Genomic DNA, 26,437 nt, shown 5'->3' on the forward strand with positions numbered 1-26,437 from the left:
GCTATCATAAATCAGTACTGCAGCATTTTATTTACACAGAACAATAGTTCTACAGTATTAAAGGGGTGGTTGATTGGGATTTCACTTTTTTCAACTTTAGTTAGTGTGTAATGTTGCTGTTTAAGCAGAAACAATATCTGCAACGTTACGAGGCTGAAAGTTCAATGCAAACGGACAAATTGTCTTTCAAATTTATGGCAGTTTAATGCCTACAAAAACGGCTCGTAGGGACTACAACTAGCGACTTCCTGGATTGGTGATGTCACAAAACCAGTATGCTATAATAAAAACCATTTTAAGCAACATTTTTGTCTGTTTTGTAATTTATGAAATCAATTTGACTGTTTAGTGAACTGAAAAAACTAAAAGGGGATTAAAAATAGTTTAAAAAAAGTAGTACAGAAGTGGTGACTAGTTACACCAACTCAAATATAAGCTTTGTTTTACAGTTCTTAGAAGTCACTTCTTTTTTGCTACTCCATCATTTTTTAGAACTTTCTCTCACTGACTAACAGTGACAGTATTATTATTCATTATTCATCATAAAATATGATGAATAAGTCAGTGTGATATTTGCATATGAATTTCGATTGGGTTCTTTCTTATACTACCATTCAAAAGTTTGGGGTTGGTAAGATTTTGTAGGTTTTTAAAAGTGTCTTATGCTCACAAAGGCTGCATTTATTTGATCAAGAATGCAAAAAACAGCAATATTGTGAAATATTATTACAATTTAAAATAATTGTTTTCTATGTCACTATATATTAAAATGTAATTTATTCCTGTGATGGCAAAGCTGAATTTTAAATGATTAGATTCTGATGCTTGCTGACAGCATGGCTATTCTAAAACAGAACTGCAGTATTTTATTTACACAGAACAATAGTTCTACACTATTAAAGGGGTGGTTGATTGTGATTACTATGAAGTGACTTTTGTGCCAATATTCAAACACACAATCTGCTTTGCAAAGAAAAAACACAAAGTGATTTGCAAATACAAAACTCTATCAGAAATATATGTATTGTGTGTTACAACTGTGAGCCTTTTTATGAGGAAACTTGAATTGATTTTCTCACAAATGCACGCAGGCAGATTTTCTCACAGGCAGATTTTCTCGCATTTTCTGTCAGATAGAGTTTTGTACTTGCAAATCACTTTGCATTTGTTTGAAAGTCGAGGGTTTTTTTGCAAAGCAGACTGTGTTATTTGCAAAATGCTGGATTTGTTTAACGAATATTGGCACAAAATTCACTCCATAGATTTCACTTTTTTAACTTTAGTTAGTGTGTAATGTTGCTGTTTGAGCATAAACAATATCTGCATAGTCACGAGGCTGAAAGTTCAATGCAAACAGAGATATGAAGAGTTCAGATGCAAAACCAGCTAAAAGCCATCTCGGTCAAAAATGAGATAATGGTATTGAGTAAATGCTCCTGACACATAGTATACGTCCATCAAATACTTTTACCTTAAACTCGATAAATTCCAGCCTCAGCCCAATCAGAAGTACCAGTATTTACATAGAAACCTTACAAAGTAGCCAGAAAGAAATGCTAATTTTAAAGAAATATGTCAGATGATTTTACAGGCTTTTGCATCTGAACTCTTCATATTGTCTTTGAAATTTATGGCAGTTTAATGCCTACAAAAATGGCTCGTAGGGACTACAACTAGCGACTCTCCGGATTGGTGACATCACAAAACCAGACATTAACATAAACCCACCCCGGGGAAACAGTCAACAAAGAGGGTGAGGCAAGAAGAGGAAGAGTTGTTGCCATGTCGTCATTACTTGGCCAGCTAACCAATCTGAGCCCATTGCATATTTCTGAGGGAGGGGCTTCACAAATCATCAGAGCGTTCATCGGAGAAGGGACAGAGCGGTGTAGAAATTATGCAAAATTATGTGAAAAATTATGCGTTTCTTTAAAAACAAAGCATTAACATGTTAGACTGCACCCCATTAACACAATCAAACCTAGAAAAAACCCAATCAACCACCCCTTTGAAGGATTAGTTCACTTCCAGAATAAAAACTTCCTAATAATTTACTCACCACCCATGTCATCCAAGATGTTCATGTCTTTATTTTTTCAGTCGAAAAGAAATTAAGGATTTTGAGGAAAAAATTCAAGGATTTTTTTTGCATATAGTGGACTTCAGTGGGGTTTAACGGGTTGAAGGTCCAAACTGCAGTTTCAATGTAGCTTCTTCACGATTCCAGCCAAGGAATAAGGGTCTTATCTAGTGAACGATTGGTCATTTTCTTAAACAAAATAAAATATAAAATAAAACATAAAAATGCATATACTTTCTAACCACAAATGCTTGTCTTGAACTAGCTCAACTTCATGCATTACATAATCACGTTGGAAAGGTCACGCATGACATAGGCAGAAGTACTGACCCAGTGTTTACAAAGTGAGCATGCAACGCAAGCCAAACACAAGCCAAAAAAAAAGTACAACAAGGACGTCAGATGATTTTGAAGTTGGAGGAGAAAATGCAACAGAGCAATAAAGTACACAGACATACAAGATGTGCGTAATAGTGTAACCACGCGTGATCTTTCCAACGTGATTATGTAATGTGCAGAAGCAGAGTTAGTGCAAGACGAGCATTTATGGTTAAAAAGTATATACATTTTGATAGATAAGTCATTTTGATAGATAAGACCCTTATTTCTCAGCTGGGATCGTGTAGAGCCCTTTGAAGCTGCATTGAAACTGAAACATGGACCTTCAACCCACTGGCTCCCACTGAAGTCCACTATATTAACTTTCACATGGTCAGGAAGCAAACCTTGAGCCTTCAATGACAGCTTTGGAAAAGAACACTATTACGCACAGTATGATCCATTTCAGGGGCATTTAAGTACAATGTCAGCTGCATGCACCCTACTGAATGTCCTTTGATATCATGTCATAGTAGAACTGAACACAACAAAATAACAAACACACATACACACACCAAACATGCTAATACTTACATTATTGTGCTCGTTGTCATGTATGGAGAACGTATCTGAACCATTTCTGTTGAAAGGCAGCTTCTGTTACCCAAACACAAGAAACGGAAACATGAAATACTTTTCTAGATATGACACAAAAAAGTTACTAATTCACAAACCAATGGTGCAAAGAGATTTCCTCATTTTATCCAAAGCCCGTCTCTAGTAGCCAAAAACAGTTTTATTTTCTAATTTCAAGGCACATATTTCCAAAATAACACTGACGATCATCTTTCTTAATATCTTTATTAAAAATTCCTTAGCCCCAGGGAAGATGAATGCTAAGCCACATCCACAAAGAACTTGGGGAATTAAAGTTTCCACCGCTAGGAAACCTCAAAATGCATACACACACTTGTAAACGAGCTTTTAAACATTGTTTTGTTTTAAAAACAAAGCAAAGTGTAGAATTTTCCATTTTTACTGAAAATACCAAGATAATCTTTCATCATCAGGTGATTCTGTGTTTAAGCCAAACCAACCTGAAAAATGAGTAGCTGACTCACCCGTAAAGGCAAATATTCTCGCATACTATCCAGCACCCAAGCATCAAAAAATAAAATAACTCTACTAAGATAAATGTGGAAGATCAGCAATGCAAAAGCAAGCAGCGTTACTTAACTAACAAACCGTCTACCTCCACCTGACCATGAAAGATCTCCGTTTGTTTTATTTTTGGTGCCGTACAGTACAGTGAAGGTAGCACGACACTTCCCGGGCGGTCATTTGCATTTTAAACAAATGGAGAAGCACCATTCTGCTCTAAATGTGTAATACCACATTCTAGGGCTTTGAAATGTTATGACAAGTTCCTGCAGCGATGACTTGCTCATGTTCAGAGGAACTGGGTTTCACAATAGAATGATGCTTTGCACTATTCTCTGGAGGGGAGTAGTCAAAATGGATGACGGTGAAAAACTGTTTCATTTAAATTAAATTATTAACAGCATGCCAGTATAGTGAAACCTACCAGAAAAGCATTCAAATGCAACCCATTCCATTAGAAACAGCATCTGTGTGATGTATGCAGTTGATCAAAAATTAAAAGAACATGAGGAAGTACTAAGTTCACCAAATGGATCAAATGCAAACAGGTGCGTGCAACACAATCTTGCTAGATGGTGCCCATAAAAAGCAGAGTCACAGAAAACTTCCTCCCTCCCTCCCTTGATGATTAACCCAACTGAAAGATCAAAACGACTTGCGCATTTTACCTCACTTAGGCTCTCTGACAAATCCATCTCATCTGTGGATTTGGAGATGTTGTGCTCCTCACATGGGCCATCAGTGACTGAGTCCTGCGACTGCCAGCCGCTCGAGTTCAGCGAATCGGCGAGGCCGGTGCCTCCCCCTTTCTTTCGCCTGAGGGGGGTGGTTGGGCTACTATTGCAGCTGGAGGACGTCCGGAGGTCAGTTGGCTGATGATGGGCGGAGCTCTTTAGGGAGGACGGCCGATTCCTCTGCAGGACGTCTGCGTTAGAGGTGTTCATCCGCTGGTCCAACAAGCGCTCTTCTCTCACCTCCGGCTTTTTGGGGTTTTTGTCGCTACCAGTCCGCGAGTATCGAAAGAGTTTGGCTTTCTGGCGCAAATTGCCAATCATAGACTTTTTGTCCTCCATGAGAAGGGCGTTGGAGTGTGTGCTTATGTGAATTTCGCAAGTTGGTCGCAAAGGCCTCTCTCTCACACACTAGAGCTGGCTTGTGACCAAGACCTGCAAGGACAATACGAGAAAGTAAATTAAACACAAATGTTGCAATTGCATGATTAAAACAGGCGTCTGCATTCACAAATACAGCTTAAAGTCAACATGAAATCAAAACTGATCCTTTTTACTTTCACAATGACTACAAAAAGTGAAGAGTATTAAGCAGAAAAATGAATAGGAGAATTGGTATTTGTGGCAGCATGAATTAAAGTCTAGTGATTTGAGCTAATGAAGCTACATTTATAATACCTATACTTGTTAGACCTGTTAGTTTATTGCTGATTTGAAATATGTTATTGAAAGACAATCTTGCCAAGTAGCTTTTGAGATAACTGACCTGCTTTAAAAGGACTTTAGAATTAATGCACGTAATTAGCGCATAATTACAAATAAATGAAATCACAAAAATGCTGCTTTTCGTTTGCATGTGGCGTCACTAAATCATCCAGCCATCCCTTGCCTTGTTTATTGGTTTGCAAAAAGTATATTCAAATTATTTGTCTAAATCGGTCTCTTCTTTAAAGTCTGAGTTCAAGGGGAGCAGTCTGATTATATGAAAATCATTTCATGCGAAACAAATAGAAAAATGTCTCCAGGCTTGCATGCACTGACTTGCTAGTATTAGCAGGTTTAGTCACCTGAATATGAAAAATATCATATTGTACTTTCACCTGTGGAAAATTTGTTGTGTCAGATGACCATAAATACTATGATGTTGTAAAGACAGTTAATATCAACAGACTGCAATGTCAATAAACTGACACGTGTCAAACTGCATGTTCATTTATGTAACTTGACCTGCCATTAAAGCAAACATTTTCTACATTTTTACCTGCACCTTTATTTATATTTTAAATTTGCTTTAACCCTTTAACTGTCACCGTCCCCTCTGTGGGACGCCTACGTTTACTTCACCATATTACAAATAAATCCTAATCTAATCATGACAAACTATACATCGTTGGAAAGGTCTAAGACTCCTTAATAGATATTTTACCATATTTCTGTGTTACAAATTATGTAGGAAAAGTAATAGATTAATATATGTCAAGAGTGCAACTTGAAAAATCTACATCATAACAGGAGTTCTGACCTTTGTCACAAAAGACTTTCTTCGTTGCCTTTTTCCCTATCACACTTTAGAAATCATAAGAAATTATATATCAGTGCAAAACTTAAAATCTCAAAATTCATGCTTTGAAAGGCATTTTAAAAATTAGACATTGCATTACCATGGAAATTGTACATCAAAATCATATCACAAAATGTTTTCATTCATGAATTATAAAAATGTAAGTCTGGATAGTGCATTTTTATGTCTGTGTTCAAAAATGGAAGTGACGCCGGTTTCACACTGCACACGTAAGCAGGGCTGCGGCAGCGCGTAGCAGGAGCAAAGCAGAAACGTCAGTGCAGTGATCGTTTCGGCCCCTAGTCTATTTTTGCTGCACCGCTTACGCTCGCTTTCAGTGGCAATGTATTGATTATGGCCAAAATACACAGGGAAAAGTAGCAGTTTTACCCCAAAAAGTACACTGATGAAATCTACCGTGTTGTAAACACAGTATTATGTAATTAACAAGATAAAAAATATTTTTTTTCCTGAACTTCCAAAACAAGTTTAATTAATTTATACAGTTTTTTTTTCTGACGTTACTGATTAATTGTAATTATTATATTAGCCTATATATATAGCCTATATTTATTTTAGTCTTTTTTAGTTATTTAATCTTAATTTATAAGATTAGGTGTCATCATGATGACACTTGTAAACAAACACACGTGTCACAGGCGGGTAGTTTTCAGAGTGCAACTGCCAAGAAGACCATCATGGATGTCATGGACGTCTCGTCTCATCGTATAAGTTGAGAAACATACAGTCGTTTATGATCCTCAACATTTGCTGTATAAAGACTTGCAGGCGAAGGAAAAAGCATGGGAGGAAGCTGCAGTATCTCTTGGTGTAGATTGTAAGTCATTTATTTGTTACAAATTTACGCTGACCCACGAGCGAACAGATCAATAGGACTATAGATAGGTAAACACAATATAGCACATACTATTGACATCTATGATGTACGTGACTGTACTGTAATTTCTGTTTTACTTTTCGAGAAATTGATCATTTAAAATACGTTTTTTATGAAGAACTTTGACAGTTATGGATTATCCTTAAGTTGTTTGTGATGGGTAATGTATGTACATTTAATGTTTCTAATATATGTAAACAAAAAAAATATTTGCTTACCTTTTTGACTATAGGTAATGTGTAATACATATATTTTTATATATTATAGCGAAGTTATACGCTATTATAAGTTATACGCGCTGCTTACGTCCTGCTTACGCGTTCAGTGTGAAACCGGTCTTGGGCTCTTTAGGTTTTAATCAACGTTTTAACAACTTTTTTTAACTAGCTGCTTTTAAAAGCTTCTGTGGTGTGGCAAATACATTTTTAAAAGTACAAATATTTCATGTAGTCTCTCAATTCATACAAAAATATAGGATTTCATTAAAAAAAGTTCACTTCCAGAATTAAAATTTGCGTCCTACATCGCTGTTTTACCTTTTGTTGTAAAGGCCGTTTGATATTCTTTGCACGTTTACTTTGTAAACACTGGGTCGGCACTTCTGAAGCGATGTAGGACGATTTTGAAGTTGGAGAAGAAAATGAGATGGAAGTTTTTTGACCTACCCTAACTGTCATGAACCGGAATACACCGAGTTCACGCAGAGCTAGACAGGACGAGCATTTGAGGTTAAAAAGTATGTAAATTGTCCATTTTTTTGGAAAATAACCAATTGTTTCACTAGATAACCCTTCTTCCTTGGCTGGGATCGTTTAGAGCCCTTTGAAGCTGCTTTTAAGCTTCATTTTGGAAGTTCAAACTCGAGAAATCCTGAAATGTTTTCCTCAAAAAAACAAGAAAGAAAGAAAGACATAAACATCTTGGATGACAAGAGGGTTAGTACATTATCTGTAAATTTTTATTCTGGAAGTGAACTTCTCCTTTAAAGCTGCATGCATAATAAATGTAGAGTAATTTAAAATATTTTAAGGTATTATGTTATTATTCATTAATATATTATATAACTTTCCAAAAGTACTTCATCTACCCAAGTATCTATTAAAATAAATTATAAAAAAAACAATTTCTGAAAGTGTTTCACATTGCTGACAGAAAATCTCACTTTGTGCATTAGCTAAATTGCATAGAGCAGATGCTACACTGTAAATGACAGGATATGACATCAGCAAACAGCATTTCCATAAAGAAGAATTTGCATTTTGTGTTAGTGTCTGGTGAGTGTACTTTTTTTCTAAAATGCAATGTATTACACTACCAGTCAAAAGTTTTTGAACAGTCAAATTTTTAATGTTGTTTTTAAATAAGTATCTTCTGCTCACCAAACTTGCATTTATTTGATCCAAAGTACAGCAAAAACAGTAGCATTTAGCATTTCTATTTAATTTTTTTTAAATGTAATTTATTCCTGTGATTTTAATGCAGAATTTTTAGCATCATTACTCCAGTCACATGATCCTTCAGAAATATTTTTAATATTCTGATTGGCTGCTTAAAAAACATTTATTATTATTATTATTATTATTATTATGTTGACTCTGTGTATAATGTGTATAATTTTACAAATATTTTTTACTTTAGATAAATGCTGATCTTTGGATCTTTCTATTCATCAAAAAATCCTGGAAAAATTTACTCAACCACTGTAAATATTGATAATAATAATAAAAAATGTTTCGTAAACAGCAAATTAGAATGATTTCTGAGGGATCATGTGACACCGAAGACTGGAGTAATGATGCTGAAAATTTACCTTTGATCACAGGAATAAATTACATTTTTTAAATATATTTAAATAGAAAGCATTTATTTTAAATAGTAAAACTATTTCAAAATGTTACTGTTTTTGCTGTACTTGGATCAAATAAATGCAGGCTTGGTGAGCAGAAAAGACTTCCTAAAAAACATTAAAAATCTTACTGTTCGAAAACCTTTGGCTGATAGTGTATATTACTTCAACACATACACATGCTCACATAAATACAGTAGTATATATAAATACTGCATCTTGAGATACGAATATATTTTGGAAATACAATTGGGAAGCCTAATCTAAAACAGTAGCAGATATGTTAATCATCTGTAAGTGACCAAACATTTACTGTGCTTACATATTGATTTCTTCAGTTTCCTTTTTTCAGCTGAGGAGAGAACAATCAATCAAGAACATACATGTTTGAGGCTTCCATAAATGATTCATAGGCCACAGTGTCATCTAAGCCCTGATTTCTCCAAAGTCATTTTTCATTTGTTTTAAACAGGCCTAACACGTTGTGGGTGTAATTCAAGCCACAAGCTCATCCCACTGTCTTTGTGTGGCAGCATAATTTGACTTTACAGCTACGCATTAGGGTTTTTTCACACATTAGTGTGAGAAACAGGTGAGACTAGAGTTTGTTAAGGCAAGCATCACTTATTACTCATACTTATATGGTTAGGGATATAAATATACCTGACCCAAGGAAGCATTAAACTTCAGAGCGGACATGAAGGATGCAAATGAAGCAATGAGTCATTGAGATATTATTATTGAGCGATAAAAATTCTATTCTTAATCATGTCTGTCACACAACTGCTGCCTGGTGATTTGGGATCGGCTTTTTTGACTTTTTTGACACCCAGAAACCACATAACCACTTGCAATGCTTGTAGTCTAAAAAGAGAAGAAAAAAAACATCCCAGAACATTTTAAATGCACAAACACTCAAAAACTACAGAGTACAACATGTTGAAGACTAATCCTTTAAGCTGCACTTATCAAAATAGGCCAAATGTGTGTTGTGTGAGTAATAAAAAGACAGAGAAAACAGTATCTAAGTTTATGGCAATGACAAGCATTGTCAACCAAGGAAAGCAATTTCTGCTTTTTCTACTTTTACGAATTTTGTTTATCATTATATCATTATAATAAGATTATTATTATTATTATTATTATTATTATCACGGTTTATTATTACTATTATAGTATTATATATACACACTTACACGTACACACACACACACACACACAATACACTCGTCAAAAGTTTTTTTAACAGTACGATTTTTAATGTTTTTTACAAAAAGGTTTCTCCTGCTCACCAAGTTTGCATTTATTTGATCCAAAGTACAGCAAAAATAGTACCTTTTTTAAAATATTTTTACTATTGAATAACTTTAAAATGTAATTTATTCCTGTGATTTCAAAGCTGATTTTTTTATTTATTAATTTATTTTTTTATGCATTTATTATTATTATTATTATTTATAATAAATAATACAGTAAATAATATTATTATTATTATTATCATGTTGAAAACAGCTGAGTAGAATTTGTAAATATACTGACTCCAAGCTTTTGAATGGTATAGCGTATAATGTTACAAAAGCTTTTCATTTCAGATAAATGCTGATTTTTAGATCTTTCTATTCATCAAAGAACACTGAAAAAAAATGTACTCAACTGTTTTAAATACTGCTAATATTAATAATAATAATAATAATTATACATGTTTCTTAAACAGCAAATCAGCATACTAAAATGATTTCATTGAAGACTGGAGTAATGATGCTGAAAATGTAGATTTGATTATACATTTTAAAATATATTCATTCTTTAAAAAAAAACAAATAACATTATAAATCTTACTGTTCAAAACTTGTAATGTATATATAATATCAAAGAAAAGATTATATTTTTATTTCTAAAAAAATCTAATATTAATCTATCTATCTATTTATCTATCTATCTATCTATAACTATCGATCTATTTTTATTATTTATTTATTTATTTTCTCCCAAATGCCTTTTAAATGTTTGGGGTCAGTATTTTTTTTTTTTTCTCCAGAAGTTAATACTTTTATTCAGCAAGGATGAGTTAAAATAATCAAAGCGACAGTAAAGATATAAAAATCTATATATTTTATATATATATATATATAAAAAAAACTATTTGAAATAAATACTTTCCTTCTGAACTTTCTATTCATCAAAAACACACAAAAATCATGGATTTCAATGTAAGATCAATAATAATAAATGTTTCTTAAACAACAATTCAGCATATTAGAATGATTTGTAAAGATTAGTAGGGCTGTGACAGTCACAATGACAACCGCGCCACCGCGATCATCGGTTGCCACGGTGGTGGTCGGTTGCCACCGGCGGTACTGCACGTGATGTCACACAATCTATAACAAGCATAAAATACAGTGTTTCTGCAATAATTATTCTGCCGTGGCCGTGTTTAGTGCCCCCGCCGGCAGCAGCAGCGAGCGCAAGTGCCTTTGCAACTGCTGGAAGAGAGCCACGTTCAAACGCACACAATAGCTTGCAAAGCTCTCTATAGATATATTTATCCTGACTGTAAGGCAAGTATTCGCTGAGTTTCCTTTCATTTTTGTGCAGCACTCCTGTTCGACACAGAGACATCAGAAAGCGCATCTTGTTCGTTTTCTTTATTTTTACAAAAGCACAACATTTTGTTGATATTGTGAGTGCACACAAATAAAATTAGACCCTTTATAGTTCCGGATGATGTATTACGCTTACCTTTATAAGCAAAGATTATGGCGTATTTTAATTTTTTTGCAAGTGATTGCGCTGGCGCCTCCACGTCCTGCAAAGCGCATTTAGCTTCCCCTCTCCAACAAACGATTGTATGCACATAATAGCGTGCAGTTATCTAAGTTAAATGTTTAAAATAACATTGTGATATGCTTGAAGATTTTATTTTAGTCAAGTCGTGATGATTTGAGAAGGCAAAACTGATCAAACATAGGCTGTGATCAACTCAATTTAAATCAATTTAATTTAACAAAGAAAAAATGTTCCAAACATATTTCTAAATTAACTTTATAAAGAAACGAAAAGAAATATAATCACATTCCTATTAAAAACAAAACTGAGCTATTTTAATGGATGCAACAGTGTAATGGGAAAGAGAGAGAAAAGACTCAGGCCGATAATTTTGATGAGCCGTCAGACAAGGGTTGGGTGAGGTTGTTACGAATTTATGCAACAAATGTTTGTTTAATATTTACCGTTCTTATTTTGGCTACTTTCTTATTTAACTGTATAATTTCTTTGATATTTACTTGAGTGTTTTGTAGGTTGAAATAAACACGCACGTTTGTTAATAATTTTTGAGCCTCATTTTTTTATGTTTCAAAATTATATATATGTCTGAACACCGCGCCACCGACGGTAGTTTGTCCATTACCACCACGGTGGAAAAAACCCGTCACAGCCCTATTAATGTGACACTGCAGATCAAAGTAATGGCATAGTGTAGTAGACTAGTGTATATATACACTACCGTTCAAAAGTTTGGGATCAGTAAGACTTGTAATAGTCTTTAAAGAAGTCTCTTACGCTCATCAAGGCTGCATTTATTTGATTAAAAATATAGAAAAAAAACAGTAATATTGCAAAATGTTTTTACAATATAAAATAATGTTTTTTATTTTAACATACTTTAAAATAGAATTTATTCCTGTGATGAAAAGCTGAATTTTTATCAGCTGTTACTCCAGTCTTAAGTGTCACATGATCCTTCAGAAATCATTCTAATATGCGGATTTATTATAAGAATAATCAGTGTTGGATAATATCAACAGTTGTGCTGCCAAATATTTTTTGGAACCAGTGATTTTTTTTCAGGATTCTTTCATGAATAACAAGTTTAAAAAGTACAGTATTTTTTCAAAATATAATTATTTTATAACAATGAATTATTGATTATTAACTTTTAATAAACTTTTAATTATTAACTTAATACATCCTTGGTGAATAAAAGTATTAATTTCTTTAAAAAAAAAAAAGAAAAAGAAAAAAAGAAACAATAAAAATGTACTGACCCCAAACTTTTGAACGGTAGTGTATATATATGGATTACTTCTAAAAAGCAATAAATGCATAATTCTCCTATAAGTTTAAATACTTTGAACATGCACTTAAGGTTTAAAGCTTCAGGATATTATGCTTACACACCAAGACTGGTGCACTACAAATCTTTCAAATCTTACTTAAAAACGCATCTCCCAATACAGTCTGAGCCATTATCAGGGATTGGATTACAGCCAACTAACCATTTTGAGGAAATGGCTCAGTAAATATCAGAGTGGTGGTTTTTGAGAAACACCACAGATAATTCTTGGTCTGTGTCTAAATGACTATCATGCTACATAGCTTGATTTAGATTAACATATCAAGACAGCAATTTTCAAGTCTGTCTTATTATCCTGAAGTGTAAACTATACTGACTTGCACACTTTATTATTTGAGACGACACTTTGAGGAACTATTAATATATTGCTTTTACTTTTGCAATTACTTGAGGAACAATAACTACAATATTTTACAATCAACTTTCAGAAAATACCCTATATTACAAAAGTCTGTTTACATCAGATTTCAAGAACACTTTCATTTTGCAGTTAACAATAAGAAACATCATTAAAAAATCTAAATAAATCCTACATGTTGGATTAAACTGAAAAACATTTCAAATACGTCAACCAATAAAACTAGATGGCTATGCTGATATTGAGCATAATAGACGCACCGACATCAGCTAAATTAGGCATGAGATACAACCACTTACTCCAAATGTATATAATCATTAACTTTTAAGTAAAGAACGCTGGTTGTAAAGTTGGGTTTGAGCTAACTGTTAAGGTGGAGCGGTTCAAATGACATCCATACGACTTTTACAATGCTTCAAACACACTTCCTCTGTTTGGTCCATTGCCCATTAATATTATCATTTCATTCATTTGTACAGTCAGACACTGTCCCAGCTGTACAGTGAGTCCAGAACCACATGCATCTGTCAGAGCAATGCTATATGATATTTACAATCCATCTGTAGTTTCCTCCCTATATGGTTGGTATGTTTAGATACTAGGGATAACATAAAGGAAAAGAAATCCTACTGAATTCGGGCCAAAATCAACAACTGTCTATGCATCCCACATATTTTGACCAATTAACTTTCATGACTTTTCATGGGAACCTGTACTAGTGCTCTGTAAAATAAAAGGTTATATAAGATAATTCCAAGCCCCCAAAAATTGTTTAGCTTTTTGAACTCACAGGACAAGGACACGCAGATTATTAACACAAGATTATGACATATGGTTCCTCCCACAACACAAACAATGAAACAACATTCACTTCCACAAAGAAGAATCTACTGATGTCTGCAAAGTGACAGCTAAAAATGTGAAAAATGCAGCAGTTATGATACAGGCAGATAACTGAAGTACATGCAATAGGATAGATAGGATGATTAGGATGATATGTTAATGCACAATATGTTAACAAAACAAGGTAAACAAAAATAGCAAGACACATTACACATGTCATAAAAATAAATCAATCAATTAAAGGCATGTATATTTACTTGTGGGACAGTCCCAACAGGTAGATGATTGAACACTGAAACGTTTTCATTTATTTGAATATATAGACATTCATTTGTATAAATCACTGTCTTAGAAGTATTCCTACCTGAGGTCCAGGGTTTAACGTTAATCCATTTCCTTTAACCGTTTGGATCAAAGAGAAAACATCTCATGTGTTCACAGCAGAGCTTGCACTAACTTCCTACTCTAGTACGAGTGACATGAGTAATGCAGCAAGACTTCACTGATGAGCTGTAGAAATACAACATGTGGCTAGAAAGGCGATACTTAAGCACACGCTACTTGGTCCGGAAGTTGTCCTTAACTGGTCAGGTAGGCTGGGTCTAAAAATAAAACTGTTGATTTAACCGTTAATTGTTTATTTAATCCATATTAATGTTTTTCAGCGCCATTATTCTGGGTTTTAAATTTAATATCCACAACGCTGGTAAACTATCAGCGTGGACGGCGCTGTCACGTGATACGTGTTACTTTTCTCAGCGCTGTTAGGATGGACCAATCACAGTTGTTTGTGATCACTAGCTAAATAAATGTCTAGAAATTGATTGGTATTTTGTAATTTGTGAGCATAATAAAAATATAAACTAGTATTGAAACGATTATAAATTTTCGAGTATAAATGTCTCAAAAATATCTAAAAATGCTACCGCGATTTGAATGGGGCTCAAAGGAGAATTCTGCGTTTTGAGCCACCAAGCGCCCCCTGGAAAAACACACTTATTTTCACATAAGAAATAGTTGTTTGTCGCCCAATTGGTTCGTTCTTTAGCCCATATAAAATAAGGTTGCTGTAATCACATGGAGTCACATGGATCAAATCCATTAGCATTTCTCATAGCAACAGTCCAGCTGCTATAATTCTTATCCAGTTGTGAGATAATTGGGATTTAAACAAACTCTTTGTATGTTTTCTTTCCGCTGGGAATGGAATCGGTCCTGACATAATGAGAATGACAAATGTGCTGAAATACAATCCGCAAACGAAAACTGTCTCAAGTCAGAATGAGCCCTGGACGAAAAAAGTTTAGTTTGTTTTGATGGAGCAATTCATGGTAGGCTACTCTCTATGGGGTTGCTGTCACCTAGTGGTTAAAGGGATAGTTCACCCAAAAATAAAAATTCTGTCATGTCATTCCAAACATGTTAAGACCTTTGTTCATCTTCAGAACACAAAGTAAGATATTTTTGATGAAATCCGAGAGCTTTCTGACCCTGCATACCCTGGTGAAAAAAACAGCATATGCTGGCAGGTATGTTTTGATGCTGGTTTAAGCTGGTCCTTTGCTTGTTTTTGCTGGTCATGTTGCTGGTCAAGGACCAGCATGAACCAGCAAAGGACCAGCATAAACCAGCTAAGGACCAGCATAAACCAGCTAAGGACCAGCTTAAACCAGCATCAAAACATACCTAACCAGCATATGCTGTTTTTTTCACCAGGGTAGACAACGCAACTGACACGTTCAAGACCCAGAAAGGTAACATTAGTAAGAACATGTTAAAACAGTCCATTTTATGAATTTTATTTCAATTTTATGAAGCTACAAGAATATTTTTTGTGCACTGTGATACTGTCATAGTCGTCGAAAACTGATACGGAGAAGAAACTGAGCCACTGTCACAAACTGAGCCACAAAGTTGAACCACTGATGTTGCATGGACTGTTTTAAAAATGTCCTTACTACCTTTCTAGGCCTTGAATGTGTCAGTTGCGTTGCTGTTTATGCAGGGTCAGAAAGTTCTCAGATTTAATAAAAAAATCTTAATTTGCATTCTGAAGATGAATAAAGGTCAACATGAAGGTGAGTAATTAATGACACAATTTTCATTTTTGGGTGAGCTATCCCTTTAAATGATCAAGTAATTGCACTGTTACGTTTAATTATGTTTACATCATTTATATCATAGTTTGAGGCACCCCAGGTTGATCCAGATGTATCACCTTTTGAATCAGCTAAAGAAGTTTGCAACTAATGCATAGATCAAGGAGAATGGTAAAAAATACAATTCAAAGCAAGAAAATCCCTTTGACTAAATGTAAAACTAGTGAAGTTATGGTTTTAAATGCTACAGTAGTGTGCAGTGCAAAACGAATGAGAAAATCGTGGGAACAATGTCATCTCTGCACGCTTTTGTGGTGATGAGGGAAAAAAAAAAAAAAACCTCAAACATCATCAAAGAATTTACATCCTGCTAAATACCCTAAACAGCCTTCTACAGAAGCCAATGACCTAGTTAATTACTATATAGATGAAACCTTATATACCTCCAAAGCAGCTAAACAACACAGAAACCAACAAAAGTGAATAACATGATGTTTATTGCCATTTATTTATGGTGTACAAACAATAAAGGGTCAGCATGTTGATTTGAGGACAAACTGAGACAACTTAGAGTTCCGTAGATTGCATTGGCATCAGTAAAGAATGATTTTACATGGCATGGAGGAAGAATCAAATAAAACTTGGTATTAGCAGCAAAATACCTAAACGTCTGATTGGAGACAGCGAGTTTAACGTTCACAAAACAACTAGTAAATGGCTATAAAGCTCGACTGTTTCTTTACAGCTTCCCCTAACATTCAGCAGAATCAGAAAAAAAGATAAAAACACTATAAAAGACATTTAAATACTTTTTTATATACATATTTAAATGCATATGTAATCAGGTATTTTAAAGTAACAGTATTTACAATGTAAAATTATATCGAACATCTAATTCACAAATTATTCAGCAAATTATTTGCGAACATTTTTAAAGTGTGTTCTATTAAAGTCGGTTTGATGATTTTTAGCTCATTTCATCAAGGCGTTGCTAGGTGATTGCTTTAATAAACTTAATTAATCAATCATGTTGGGGATATTTTTTCATTTATTCTCTACAAATCTTGAAAAAAAGAGAAAGTGTCATTTGGCTGCCAGTTGATGATTGATATGAAGATACCTGAGGTTCATCTAAAACTTGACAGACAAGTAAACACTTCACGGAAGATTTTAAGTTTGCTATTTAAAACTTTTTTTTTTTGCTCATAGCACAAAAATTAATCTAATTTTTTAAAAATTAAACATTTTAATAACTAGAGCATCAAAACTCACATTAAATGACAGCAAGTAGTAAATCCCAATCAATTTTTATATGGCTTTGATTGATGATTCAGATAAAAATACAAAAGATACAAACACATTTGACTCCCCAAAAAAATAATATACTGCAAATAATGCAGCTAAGCTAACAAAAAAAGTGTCATACATTTCATAACTTAGATTATTAAAGGGGTGATGAACTGAGAAACCAAAATACGCTTGATCTTTTGACATATAAGAGGTTACTGTACTATAATAACATCGTGTAATTTTCAGAACTCACAACTTTGTTGACAGTCTAAAAACAGCTTATGTTGAAGGCAGTCTGCCAAAACGACAGCTATAGACCAATTTGGAGTAGACGTCACAGTTACATCACTTGCAGCTGCGTGCACACAGTGGTTGCAGAAAAACACTGGTAACAAGTGGAGTTAATGGGTAAAATCCATGGAATAAGAGAAGAAAACAGTTTTGTGCCTTTTGATGTCAAAATCGGAATGCTAATAATTTTTAGAGAATACTTTCGTCAAAGATGCCATTTGAAGCTAAACGCATATGTTTCCACGTACATACTATGGACAAAAACTGCTATGATTGCTGTACTTTTAAAGCAGAAATTTGATTTAAACAATAGGTCTACGTAATTGTCACATCTGCTGTTCATAGGGGACGTATTGTATTAGCCCTACAGTTACAGCACAAAATATTATTTAAGCCTATTACTATTTATTTTATCTCACAATTCTGACTTTTTTTCTCGCAAATGCAAGTTTGAATCTCCTAATTTGAACTTATAACTCAATTCAACTCAAAAATAGTGAGTTTGACAATTCTGAGGGGGGGAAAAAGCCAGAAGTGTGGGATATTTTCCTTACTGGAATTGTGAGATATAATCTCGGAACTGCAAAATTCAATAAATAAAGTCAAATTTTCCTTTTCTTTATTCTTTTATTTCATGGCTCCATAGACTGCCACTTGAAAACCGTATTTTCTGCCACCAGATAGGCTCCGCCCACAAAAAATGTCATCCCTGCTTCAGATCTGTAAGACTGTCCCACTACCTAATGTCAGTTTCATTGAATAACATTGCATATCACTGGGTCACAAGTTCTTGTAATATGCAGAGAACATTTTGAAAATTACATCTAATCAATATACTCTATACTCTTTTTAAATTTAACTATTTTGTACCGTATCCTTGTAATTAATTTAAGATAGCCGTAAAGGCTATCTCTCCCAGGGTTTTCTGCAAAATGCGCACGCATCCCAAATGTTTATAAACTTATAATTGGTCTATTGGAATGTTCCTATGTATGATGTAATAGGTAGATTAAGCACCGCCTCCGCAGAAGAAGATCAACATCGCTGCCTGTTTAGCCACGTTCACCAATTCATGCATAACGTTTAGCAGAGAGGCGAACGCGCAGGTCTGTGCAGAAACCAAATGATAAAGATGACTTTGCAGTGCATTCCCTCTGATCCCAACATTAGGAAAGAGTGGATGAACTTTATTTTTAATGAAGTTCAAGACCGCATCAGTAAGAACTCTCTCCTTTGTCTACTTCATTTTACCACGGATTCGTTTATAATTAGCCATAGCGTCAGCGACACAACACTCATTCCCGTATCTCAGGGAACTGAGGTTACATTAGTAACGTGAGTGACAGAATTCAACGTGGGATTTTTAAAAAGACTGAAACTAATCTGACAGTGATGTCGCAACAAAAGTGTAACTGTTTTACGTGGTCACTATTGCTTTGTCTGTTCATACAGATTGTTTGATATGTACCAAGTTATTTATGTGTTTTAAAGGAGAACTCCACTTCCAGAACAACAATTTACAAATAATTTACTCACCCCCTTTCTGTCTTTATTTGTGAAGGTTTTTGAGGAAAGCATTTCAGGATTTTTCTCCATATAATGGACTTCATTGGTGAACTTCCAAAATGTAGTTTAAACGCAGTTTGGATGACAAGGGGGTGAGTAAATTATGAAGCAAAGGAAAGGAAAGGAAAGGACGTGATGTGTGGTGACCCATACTTGGAATATGTGCTCTGCATTTAACCCAAACACGCACACACACACCGTGAACAGTTGGGGGTTCGGTGCCTTGCTCAAGGGACTCACCTCAGTCGTGGTATTGAAGGTGGAGAGAGCGCTGGTTATTCACTCCCACCACCTTCAATCCCTGCCGGACCTGGGACTCGAACCCACAACCTTTCGGTTACAAGCCTGACTCCCTAACCAGGCCACGGCTGCCCCCAAGGAATAAATGTACACTGGCGTTTACTTCCAAATCTACATTCTGCCATGCCTATTCAAACAGAGCACTCTGCTGAGGGGGGTTAAAAGCAGGAATAGCAGAAAATCGCCTATTACTTCTAAATTTTGATGTTTTTAATGTAAAAATGTTGATAATATTATAAGTGGACCTCAGAGAACAGTACAAAATAAAAAAACAGGCAGTTCATGACCCCTTTAACAATATGAAGATCCTAAAAAATACAAACAGAATGCACACATTTACAATAACTGTCTTTGTACTTCCCTTTCATAGCCGCTTCTTCACACCACTAAAGCAGTACTTTGTGTTTGTTGCACAACAGCAGTCTGCATATCTGAAATGTCATATCCTAAGTTACCCAGCTGTCTGTGCGCATACGTTTGACTGAGGGATCGTCCTGGTTCTCTGACTCTGGCGAAGATCTACTGCTTTGTCCTGATGTAGCGGTGACCGTGTGAGAGTCCAGCCGCTGGTCCTCACGGTCACTGCCCTCATATGAACTACCGGAAGAGCTGAAGCTCTCGGTAGGAGAGCGGCCCACTTCCTGCGTGGAGTTGGGCCGAGGCCTGGTGTGGATGCTGGGGTACAGCGAGTGGCCGGCACGCTCTCTGGGAGGGGAGATGGGCTCTGATTTGATGCTGATGGAGCTGGTGGAAGAGTCAGAAGCATGAACTTGAGGTTGTGTGGTTCTGGAGAGAACAACGATGGTTATTAGTACTATGTTATTTATGGTAATATTAAAAACAAATTGGGGTCAGTAAGATTTTTGTTATTTGTTGAAAGAAATGAATGCTCTTATTTATCAAAGATGCATTAAATTGATCAAAGTAAAAATGTCAGTAAAGCATGTATTATGTTACAAAATATTTCAGTTGCTGTTCTTTTAAACTTGCTATTTATCAAATGATCCAGTTTCCATAAAAATATTATGCAGCACAAATGTTTTCAACATGGATAAAAATAAATGTTTCTTAAGCAGCAAATTAGCATATTAGAATGTTTTCTGAAGGATCATGTGACACTGAAGACTGAAGTAATGATGCTGAAAATTCAGCTTTGCATCACAGAATAAATTACATTTTAAAATATATTACAACAGAAAAAAGTTAATAACTGTATTAATTAAAACCTGTAATAATATTTCAACATTTTTACTGTATTTTTGATCAAATAAATGCAGTCTTGCTGAGCATACCTCAAAACAATATTTAAACAATGCACCAGTCTCAAACCTTTTCAATGGTAGTGTATGTCTTGAAGTCAACATGAAATTAAAATTGAAATATTTTGTAACACATATTACTGGTCTTATTGTGCATGATTCATAATTCAGGCCTAAACAACTTTCTCATTTTGTTCTGTTAAACAATAATGCAAAATAAATAAAATAAAAAACTTTAATGGTTTGTGAAAGCATTTGTGCATTACTAGTTGTGCTAGACCCTTCTGACCAAAAAATAATAAAATAAAATAAAATAAAATAAAATAAAATAAAATAAAATAAAATAAAATAAAATAAAATAAAAAATCCAGACTATCTTAAACTGGTATGACTTTTAGCTTAGGTTTTCCACTTTTGAAACAACATTTATTTTAGTAGATGTAATGTAATATATATGAAGTGCATTTGAAATTATGTAGACAATCTTTCTGTGGTTTAACACTGCTGGGTGAATGAGGGAAATGCAAGCCATAATGTGGCATCACACCTCAATCCCATGTTCTCACCTCTGAGCACTGAAGCCTGGCTGACTATGTTGACTGTGTTTCCATGAAGACCCTGGTCCTGATGTGACAGAGTCTGGTGAACTGAAGCTATGCAAAGAACTGGGCTCTGTACTGCTCAAGGCAAAATCTGTAAGAAATGAAATGCTACATAGTAAAATAGTCATTCACCAGTGTCATGAGGCCTAGAACCTATTATTATTAAATGATTTGCTATGTATAGGTCAATTATATACCTGTAGTGAATGACGAGGTCATGGCTGAGTACATAAGGCCCTGGGGATGCAGACTGGGGGTTGCCATGGATACCACGGGTGTGGTCAGTGATTGGCTGGACTGAGAGTTGTCTGTTGTCTAAGGTTTAAATAAACAAAAATAAGGTGAAAACAACAGAGGTTGATTTGTGTGGAGAAAAAGAGATAACAGTAACATTATATGCTCACTATCCATTCATTTTTATATTTTCCTCAACAATGAAATACTCTGAATATTTTCTGTTAACCAGCATCAGTGTCGGTATATAATACTGTACTGTCACAGAAAGCAGACCAACATACATCACTTTGGAAAATAATGCAGAGTTAGGGCTGATATTATGAGTAAGTGCTGCTAATCAGCTAACATAAGCAACACCAACTAATCTGGGCAACTTCAACCTTCACACTTAAAATTCTAAATGTCTAACACTAAATGTTACTATTTTAAAATGAAAAACAAAACAAAACAAAACAAAACAGAACAAACTCAATAAAGCAAAACAGAACAAACCAAAACAAAAGAACAGAACAAAATAAAAAAAAAGAAGCAGAACGAAACAAAACAAAACAAAACAAAACAAAACAAATAAAACCAAGCCAAACAAAACAATGAAATAAAATAAACATAATGGAAAAGAACACAAAACAAAACAATAAAGCAAAAAAATTAAAAATAAATAAATAAATACAACAAAATATATACATATGTGTCTGCAATTTTTTAAATATTCCTTGGGACTGTTTTAAATAAAAAAAATAGTATAATCAAACAAAAAAATAAAACAAAACAAAACAAAATAAAAGAACAGAACAACAACAACAAAACAAAAAACAAAAAGATAAAACATAAACAAAATAATGCAAAAAAAAAAAATACAACACAATATATACATATGTATCTTAATTTAATAAAATTATATATATATATATATAATACATAAATATGTCTTTAATTTATATGCAACATATATAAGTGCAGTACAGTATAATGAGCATTTTCTAAATAATCCTTGGGATGTTTTAAATAAAATATAATAAAATAGTATCATGAAAAATTAAATACAATTAAATAACGTAACAAAACCAAAAAATAAAACAGAACAACAAAAAACAAAAGAAGCAGAACAAAACAAAACTGAATAAAACCTGTTTTCAGTTAAATATTGTTAGCCATAAACTGAGCAGTTTTTAAAGGGTTGAGTGTAAGCTTTGACTGTAATGTTTCACTGAACCACTAGATGGCCTCATAGCTTGCAACTGTTAAACATTAAGCAGCTCTAACAGAACTCATTTTCTTACATATTTTATGACCTAGTTAATGAGTCATTTTTGAAAAGCTTTTCTGAATAAAACATTATCAAATTCCCCTTACCAAATGTTCATCTCCTTCCTCTGGCAGCTTGCAAGAAATAGATTTAAGGGCAGTTTCAGACAGGTCAATACATTCTGATTGTCTAATGATTTCAGGATGTTTCACTGACATATTACAGATCTGTAGCTGATGGCACACAAAAGAAGTTCTCACCAGTGAAGCAGCAGTGCCTTTGCACACAGGAGGAATGAGCACTCTGAGATCTGGTTTGCGGCCCACTGTGGACGACGCTTGAGATTTTGCAGAAACAACTCTTCCCACGCTGTTTCCTTCTGAACCGCAGACAAAGCCATTAGCTGAATGAGGCACAACAGAAAAAAAAAACATTAAAATTTGGGTGAAGTATAGGTTAAAACTGAGAGCTAACATTGTCAAAAAGGTAAACCTTGGGTGGGCAGGATTAGTGATGTCAAAAGAATGTACAGTAAGTCTCAGTTTGGGTCAGTAAGATTTTTTAAATATTCTTTAAAGAAGTCACTATGGAACCCAATTTCTGTCACTGAATAAAAAATAAAAAAGGCAACTGTGACTTTTTATCTCACAATTCTGACTTTTCTCTCAGAATTGTGATATAAACTTGCAATTATGTTTTATAAAGTCAGAATTGCAAGATATAAACTCACAATTGTGAGAAATAACCTGCAGTTCTTAAAAAAAGTTAGAATTGCAAGATATAAACTCACAATTCTGACTTTTTTCTCAGAATTGCGAGTTTATATCTTATAATTCTGACTTAACACAACTGCGAGTTAAGGACTTTATAACTCGTAATTGCGAGTTTATAAAAAAAAAAGTCAGAATTGTGATACAAACTTGCTTTTGCAAGAAAAAGTCACAATTGCAAGTTTTATCTTTATTTCTCACAACTGAGTTAACATAACGCGGTTCTAAGAAAACAAGTCAGAATTGTTTTTATCTCGCAATTCCGACTTTATTTCTCACAGTTTTTGATTTTTTATCTTGCAATTCTAACTTTTTCTCGCAACTGAGTTTTTGTCTCATAATTTTGACTTTATTGCTCGCAAATGTTTATTATCATGCAATTCTGTGAAAAAAAAGTCCAGACTATGAGTTTATATCTCGCAATTTATATCATGCAATTCTGAGAAAAAAAGTCAGAATTGCAAGAAAAAACTCAGAATTGTGATACAAACTCACATTTGCAAGAAAAAAGTCAGAATTGCAAGTTTTTATCTTTATTTCTTGCAATTGAGTTTATATCACACAATTCTGAGAAAAAAGTCAGAACTGTATTTTTATCTCACAATTCTTTTATTTCTCACAATTGTGAGTTTTTATCTTGCCGTTTTTACTTTATTTCTCACAACTGAGTTTATATCTCACAATTCTGACTTTATTTCTCACAATAGTAAGTTTATATAATGCAATTCTGAGAAAAAAGTCAGAAATGTGAGTTTATATCTAGAAATTCTGACTTTATAACTTGCAATTTCAAGGTTATATCTCACAATTCTTTATTTCTCGCAACTGTGAGTTAATATCACACAACTCTGACAAAACAGTCATAAGTGTGTTTTTAATTTTGCAATTCTGACTTTATTTCTTGCAATTGCAAATTTATATCTCACAATTCTGACTTTATTTCTCACAATAGTAAGTTTATATAATGCAATTCTGAGAAAAAAAAAGTCAGAAATGTGAGTTTGTACCTAGAAATTCTGACTTTATAACTCGCAATTCCAAGGTTATATCTCACAATTCTGACTTTATATCACACAACTCTGACAAAACAGTCTTAAGTGTTTTTAATCTTGCAATTCTGACTTTATTTCTTGCAACTGCAAGTTTATATCTCACAATTCTTTTATACTTCTGACAACTGTGAGATAAAAAGTTGCAATAACCTTTTTTTTTAATTCAGTGATGAAAACGGTCTTCCATAAATCTCTTATGTTCATCAAGGCTGCATTTATTTGATCAAAATTACAATACAATTGTGAAATATTATTACAATTTTGAATAACACCTTTCATAATCTTTTAAATGTCTTTACTGTCAAATGATTTATTTGAATTTGAATTTAATATGTCCTTACTGAAGAAAGGTATTCAATTCTCTCTCTCTCTCTCTCTCTCTCTCTCTCTCTCTCTATATATATATATATATATATTATAAAATACATAAATATATATTTCATTTATATGCAACATATATAAGTGCAATACAGTATAATGAACATTTGATGGCTTCATGCCCATAATACAGTGAATTATATACACATCCAGCCCTTTAAAAACATTCACATGATTTGTGAATGGTTTGTAATCTTATCTCACATGTAAGTAGAACTGCACACAACAAGCAGGGAAGTAAATCACATATTTAATGTGTGTTCTTTAAACACACTGACACCTTAGTGGAACTTCATCATTACATTCGACACACTGTATAAGTTGACCAAAAAAGGAAGTACCCACCCACATGACTGGAGTGCACACCATTTGGAAGTGGGACCTCTGAGGAACCTGGCATGCCATCTGAACATATGAAAATGAATCAAACAAACAAGAGCCTCATATGACTGTTTAAAATGACAGTTCACCCAAAACTGAAAATTTTGTCATTTTACTCACCCTCAAGTTGTTTTAAACCTGTATGAATTTCTTTCAGCTACTGGACACAAAAGAAAATATTATGAAGAATGTTGGTAGAAAAATGTTGGTGAAAAAATAGTATGAAAGTCAACAGCTAGCAAACAGTTGGCGACTGTCAGTGATTTCCATAGTATGCAAAAAAAAAAAAAATGGTATGGAAGTCAATAGCAACCGTCAACTGTTTGGCAGCCACTGACCTCCATAATCCATAATATGGAAAAAAATAGCATGGAAATCACTGGCTACCGTCAACTGTTTGGTTATAAACATTCTTCAAAATATCTTCCTTTATGTCCAACAGTTCATAGAGGTTTGGAACAACTAAAGATATGACTGATATTACTGAACCAAAGCTATAGCAATACCATAATATTTTGATACCATGGAAATGAATGATTAGCATATCAACCACTGTATTTACATGGTATTCCTTGCTACCTCAAAACATAACATGGACTTACTATTGTACACCGCAGCATTATCATGCCCTAGAAACCACATGATGATGGTATCGCATTCAAAAATATATGATAATGTTGTACGTAAATACTGACCCATGACAGCAGGGCTGTTGTTGCTCTGGAGGGTGTTTGAGGACAGAGACACCATGTTCGCACCGCTGAGGGACACTGGGGTGTCCAGAGAGCTGTCTGTACTGTAGGACTGTATTGTGGTGGGGTTGGTGATGGGCAAAGTCAGAGGTATCGAGTAACTCTGCTGACCCAAAGCGGCCGGCTGATGGAGACAGAGAAGAAGATGTGAGAGAGATGTCAAGAGATAAGTTAGATTAGTAGCAGTGCTGGGTAGATTATTTTAAGACCTTTGTTCATCTTCAGAACACAAATTCAGATATTTTTGATGAAATACAAAAGGTTTGCAATGCAATTACCA

General features: G+C 34.1%; 2 protein-coding genes across 8 annotated transcripts in view; both read right to left on the reverse strand.

Moving 5' to 3' along the window:
* The window catches only part of mctp2b (multiple C2 domains, transmembrane 2b), a 29,472-nt gene extending 15,014 nt beyond the window's left edge, over window positions 1-14,458 (reverse strand). For 3 of the 5 annotated variants that reach the window (XM_051113832.1, XM_051113833.1, XM_051113831.1), the window contains exons 1-3: window positions 14,299-14,458; window positions 4,228-4,725; window positions 2,993-3,055 (exon numbers count right to left, since the gene is read on the reverse strand). In XM_051113832.1, the coding sequence (XP_050969789.1) occupies window positions 2,993-3,055; window positions 4,228-4,632 (468 nt within the window). In that variant the 5' untranslated portion in view covers window positions 4,633-4,725; window positions 14,299-14,458. Of the gene's footprint in view, window positions 1-2,992; window positions 3,056-3,519; window positions 3,689-4,227; window positions 4,726-14,298 lie in introns of those variants that run through there. The other 2 variants (XM_051113835.1, XM_051113834.1) reach the window with 2 other exon arrangements.
* Window positions 14,459-16,513: 2,055 nt separating this feature from the next.
* mef2ab (myocyte enhancer factor 2ab) overlaps window positions 16,514-26,437 on the reverse strand; it is a 32,946-nt gene continuing 23,022 nt past the window's right edge. Inside the window, exons 5-11 of one of the 3 annotated variants that reach the window (XM_051113838.1) lie at window positions 26,101-26,281; window positions 25,370-25,429; window positions 23,085-23,227; window positions 22,932-22,958; window positions 21,539-21,656; window positions 21,306-21,432; window positions 16,514-20,224 (exon numbers count right to left, since the gene is read on the reverse strand). In XM_051113838.1, coding sequence (XP_050969795.1) covers window positions 19,927-20,224; window positions 21,306-21,432; window positions 21,539-21,656; window positions 22,932-22,958; window positions 23,085-23,227; window positions 25,370-25,429; window positions 26,101-26,281 — 954 coding nt within the window. In that variant the 3' untranslated portion in view covers window positions 16,514-19,926. Of the gene's footprint in view, window positions 20,267-21,305; window positions 21,433-21,538; window positions 21,657-22,931; window positions 22,959-23,084; window positions 23,228-25,369; window positions 25,430-26,100; window positions 26,282-26,437 lie in introns of all 3 variants that reach the window. The other 2 variants (XM_051113836.1, XM_051113837.1) reach the window with 2 other exon arrangements.

Source organism: Labeo rohita, chromosome 7, assembly GCF_022985175.1.
Source record: "Labeo rohita strain BAU-BD-2019 chromosome 7, IGBB_LRoh.1.0, whole genome shotgun sequence".
Taxonomy (NCBI): Eukaryota; Metazoa; Chordata; class Actinopteri; order Cypriniformes; family Cyprinidae; genus Labeo; species Labeo rohita.